This window comes from Octodon degus, unplaced genomic scaffold (genome assembly GCF_000260255.1).
Source record: "Octodon degus isolate 3935 unplaced genomic scaffold, OctDeg1.0 scaffold00024, whole genome shotgun sequence".
NCBI lineage: Eukaryota > Metazoa > Chordata > Mammalia > Rodentia > Octodontidae > Octodon > Octodon degus.
The window spans coordinates 12,487,887-12,492,782 of NW_004524600.1; the positions used below are offsets into that span (position 1 = coordinate 12,487,887).

Sequence of the window (4,896 nt, forward strand, 5' to 3'; positions counted from 1 at the left end):
AACAGGAGAATCACTTTGAGTCCAAACTAGTAGTGAGACCCTGAACATCCTGTAGACCCTTCCCTAAAATACAGGAAAAAGAGAGAGAGAGAGAGAGAGAGAGAGAGAGAGAGAGAGAGAGCAGAGAAGCAAGGGAAGAGAACAGAGAATCTAGTAAGACAAAAATTGTCTCAAGTGAAATCGATGGCACTGAAACTACATTTCCTGGTAGCAGTCTGGGCCACTGGCACCAGCCCTGAAATCCTCACCAACTGGATAAACTCTCAGTCTGAATTAGGACCGCAAATCTATTTTTAAATTTAATTTTTTTTTTGGTAGGGCTCACTATGTTGCCTAGACTGGTCTCAAATTCCTAGGCCCAAGCAATCCTCCTGCCTCAGCCTCCTGAGCAGCTAGACCCCAGGCATATGCCACCATACCTGGCAGGCTGCATCACTCCTGGCATGTCATCCCCACCAGCTGTGCCACTCCACTCTCTGCGGCCTGTGTCCAGACCCTGTGCTCACATCTTCCCATCCAGCAATTCTCTCTCCAAGTCCCACTCGTCCACACATTCCACTTTCTCACTGTCATTCTACCCTCATCTTTTGCAGCTTCCTCAATGAACTTGGACTTAACTGTCCCACAGTGTCCTCATCGCTTTGCAAAGAGCTGAGCCTGTTTTTGAGACAGTGTCTCACTATGTAGTTCAGGGTGACTCTGAACTCTATGTAGCCCAAGCTGGCCTCGAGCTCTCGGCGATCTTCCTGCCTCAGCCTCTATCTCCCTTTGTCTGGCCCACTCCAGCTGGTTAGCAACACGATTCTGTTTCCATGGGGCATCTTCAGAGCCTGGGCCAGGCAGCCGGCCTGCTGGAAGAAGCACCAGAACTATTCCGAAGTGTGGGCCCACGCACACTCCAGCTGGGCTAGCAGACTGGGCAGTCTGACCACGTTTCCTCACTATTCATTTTCTCTCTTTGAAGATGACAATTGTGTTCTATCCCCTCTTCATCCAGTCCTTCCTACCCTTGTCTCTTCATCTTTACTTTCCTAAGCAAACAGAATCATTTAGAACCCCCTACACCAAGGCCACCCCTCCCCCAGCCTCTCCTTCCTCCTGTCTTCCCTCCCGCCCTGCAGACAGGAACCCTGCCCAAGACCAACTCCTGGCTCTCTTGCTGGATCCTGCACCCTACACAGCCTCCCAGTGGACAGGCCGAGAGCTCCAGGGCCCACGCCCGAGTGCTCAGGGGCTCAGGGGCTTCCCGTCAGCCACGCAGGGGTGCCTGGTGCTATGTCACTGCAGCTTTCATTTGCGATTTCCTAATGACCAAGTGTCTTTTGGTGTATTTATCTGTCCTATATTTATCTGTCCTATATCTTCCTTGGGAATGGTCTGTTCACATGTGTTGCACATTTTTAGAAAGAGCTTTTTCCTTACCTGTGTCTTATATTTTACACCTCTGAATAGTTTCTTCTGAAGAGCAAAGGTTCTTAGGTTCCTCATCTCTTTAGAAACCATGCTTTTGGTATCATCTCTAAAAACTATCTAACCAAAGCTCACAAAGATTTCATTCCTACACATTAGGATTTGGTTTACAGTTTTGACATTTAGGTTGGTGATCCATTTGTTTCATTTCTTTAAATAGAATATAAGTTATCAACAAAGATTTAATTTTTTTTAACATACAGATATCCAATTTTTACAGCGTCGTTCTTCATAACAATCTTTCTGCCTGGAGTCATTGCAAATGCCTGTGGTCTCAGCATTTGGGAGGCTGAGGCAAGAGGATCACTATCTCTGAGGCCAGGCAGGGCTCCACAGTGTGTTCAGGGTCAGCCTGCACTACAGAGCAAGACCCTGTCTCAAAAACAAAGCAGACAAAAATGATTGTTCATTGCTCAGTGAATCTTAATTGCACTTTCACTGAAACCAACTGAGTAAATCAGTTCACTAAAGGGCTACCTTGGGACTCTTGGTTTCTTTTTCAATGAAATGCATTAAGATTATTGTGAGAGAAATCCAAAACTTTCAATATCTACCCTCTTGTTCCAAGAAGTGATTGATGCAGTTTGAAGTCATTATTTACTCCGGGACCACAAGGAATGAGAACACGTGTGCCCGTTCATGAGTATCATTCCAAGATCGATTGTGAATTCAGCGATCCCTACTGTACACTGTGCCGTTGGAAAAGGAAGGATTTCCACAGTGCAGTCAATATGGGCCACAGCATTCCACCCTGCTTTTATGTTTCCAGTCTGCCTTACAGTAAAAATTGTCCTGAGTTAGCTTATTTAGATAATATACGCCAACTTTCCTCTATCATTGGGCTGAATAGTCCAAGTTTGAAAATAAGCAGCAGCCCACCCTGTGCCCCTCTCTCCGGCCCTTGTTTAATCCTCATGAATGAAACGTGTGAGTTCCGGGACCTCAGGGTGGGCACTGGTGGAGGTGACAGCTGCCCTGTCCCTCCTCTGCCAGCCCCGGCGTCTCTTAGTGCTATTTATTTGCCAGTGGCTGAGGAGTCCCTATGTAGACTGATGCGGGTGTCCTTGGCCACACAGAGGCAGGCGTGGAGGCCCTTGCTCAGCTGACTCGGCTCACCGGCACGCTCTTCACAGCCCCCGCAGGGATCGCCACAGGCTCGTACCAACACGGTAAGTGCTCACCAGCTGCCCGCGTCCGGGGCCACCGGGAGCCAAGGACCGGAGTCGCAGTGGTAGGGCCCGTGTCCGCAGTCACCTCCTCAGGGAAGGACAGCGTTCTCAAATTACTTAATTTTGTATTCCCAGGCTGTGTGCTTGAAGAGACTTATTTTTTTGCAAATATTTTGCATCAAATTGTGTTGAAAATGTCATCTTTGAGCCAAGCAAAGGTGTAGGTCGCTGATCTAGAGAAATAATAAGCAATCAGAGCAGCTTCCCCAGCTGGAGCTTGTCAGGGTGGACTTACTTGGGCAGGTGAATTGCAGCTACAAAGAGGTGCAGGAAGGCCCTGCCTAGCTCACTGGCAGTAGGTTATCAGACAGGAACCCGCGCCCGAGAAAATACGCCCGAGAGTAAGCACCTGTTGAAATGCAAACTGCAAACATAGGATCAAAATGTCCCATCCCCCGACCCACAAGAAAACTATGTTGCTTTGCTGTGGTAAAGAGAATCATTTTCCTTTTAAAACGTGCTTGCTTCCTGTCAAATAGGAAATGCACTGCTGGAGAAACCCTGTCAAGCATTGCCGCTCTTTTCCAAATTGAGGCCCTTTCGAGGCTGGGGAAGTTGGCCTGAGTGTTGGACTTGGAGGGAAGAAATTCCCTGTAGTGGTGACAGAGCACGCACTGGCTTCATGTCATGTTGAAGCCACAGCCCTTGTGCTGTCAGTGCCTAGTCATGTCCCAAGGATCGCGTCAGGGCCTGCGGAGAGAGGGCTGGCCAGCGTGGGGGGCTCTCTTTCGTCTCTCAGGACCCCAATTTCCTCTCCTTCCTCCTTCCCCCCCTCATTTGCCTCTGGAAGAGCACACTGTAAGGCCCTCCGCACAGACTTGGTAAGAGAAAGGGGAAACGAAGCGGACAGGAGCCCCGTCCACGCTCCTCAAGGAGAGATCACGAGGAAGGCAAGAACCACTCTCAGGCCTTCGCACTTTTAGGGTGATGAGAACCCCAGGTGTGTTCTTACCTAGTTCAGGACTCCACTTCCCAAGGTACAAGGCAGAAAGCAGTTCATTTCCTAATTTCAAGCCAGGTGCGTCCACCCTGCTGGGTAAAGGACAGGGGTTGGAAATGGTGTCGGTGTCCTTTGAGAGTCTCTTGTCTTACTCTGTTGTGGCTGTTTAATTGTAGACTTCTAATGAGAAAGGCTGAGAAACTCAGAAAAATACAACTGAGTTTCTGTTTTACGTTTTTGTTTTGTTTTTTGTTTTTTTTTTTTGTTCCTCGAACGCCTTCAGGGCACTTTTGGCCAGCGGGAGAGTTGTGATCGAACTCCAGCAACCTGAGGCTGACAGCTTTGTGGAAGCGGCCACTTAAAGGCCTGAGCTAGGGCCAGGCCCCCTTGTGTTGTGTTTTGAGGCAGGGTCTCACTATGCAGTTCAGGCTGGCCTTGGCTCACCTTGTAGACCAGGCTGGCTTCAAACTTGCAATGATCCTCCTACCTCAGCCTCCTGAGTGTTGGGATTATAGGCATGGGCCACCGGGCCCAGCTCGGTTGTACTTTAAACAAGAAGTAGAGTTCTTTCATTTGAGCTCGAATTGTTGATGATAAAGGAAGAACTGTGTCAGTTCTCAGTGAGTGGCTGGGGCCGCCGGGGGACAGAGCTCCGCCTTTAGTCTACTTCAGCGAACCCAAGCTGCAGAGCTGGGCCCACTGGGCAGAGGTCCTGGAAGACACCCTGAAATCAGTGAGGAAGGAGCTCGGTTATCTCTCGGAGGAACTGCACAAGCACATCATTGCCAGGGCGGTTGGTAAGAGCGCTGGCTACTTTGGCTGTGCGTTAGTTATGAAGTTTATTCTTTTTTAAAAATGAAAAATTATTTTATTTTGCTGTATTGGTACTTGAACCCAGGGCCTTTGCACTGAACAGCATCCCAAGATCCTTTTTTAAAAACTTAAGATTGGGCACTAAGGCACTAGATGGCCCAGATGGGGCTTGAACTTGTGATCCTCCTGCTTCAGCCTCCCAAAGCACTGAGATCACAATCATGTTTCACTCCATGCTTATTTCCTTTTTAAATTAATTTTATTGAGAAAGAAATAGCATTGAGACAGTTTCAAAACAGGTTAGTAGGACAGTTGCAATAACCAATACATTGCATATTGGTGTCTCATGTTTATTTCCTAAAGAGAAAATATAAAATCAGGATTAGCACAAGTAAAATTTAATGGTTGAACATTTTCTGTAAATTTTCTTTAAATGTATTTTTT

The 4,896-nt window shown here is 47.9% G+C and overlaps 1 protein-coding gene across 1 annotated transcript in view; it reads left to right on the forward strand.

Annotated features, from left to right (window-relative positions):
* The window catches only part of Ect2l (epithelial cell transforming 2 like), a 110,950-nt gene that overhangs the window by 59,796 nt on the left and 46,258 nt on the right, over nucleotides 1-4,896 (forward strand). Inside the window, exons 10-11 of the mRNA XM_004628582.2 lie at nucleotides 2,547-2,639; nucleotides 4,254-4,432. Coding sequence (XP_004628639.1) covers nucleotides 2,547-2,639; nucleotides 4,254-4,432 — 272 coding nt within the window. The remainder of the gene's footprint in view (nucleotides 1-2,546; nucleotides 2,640-4,253; nucleotides 4,433-4,896) is intronic.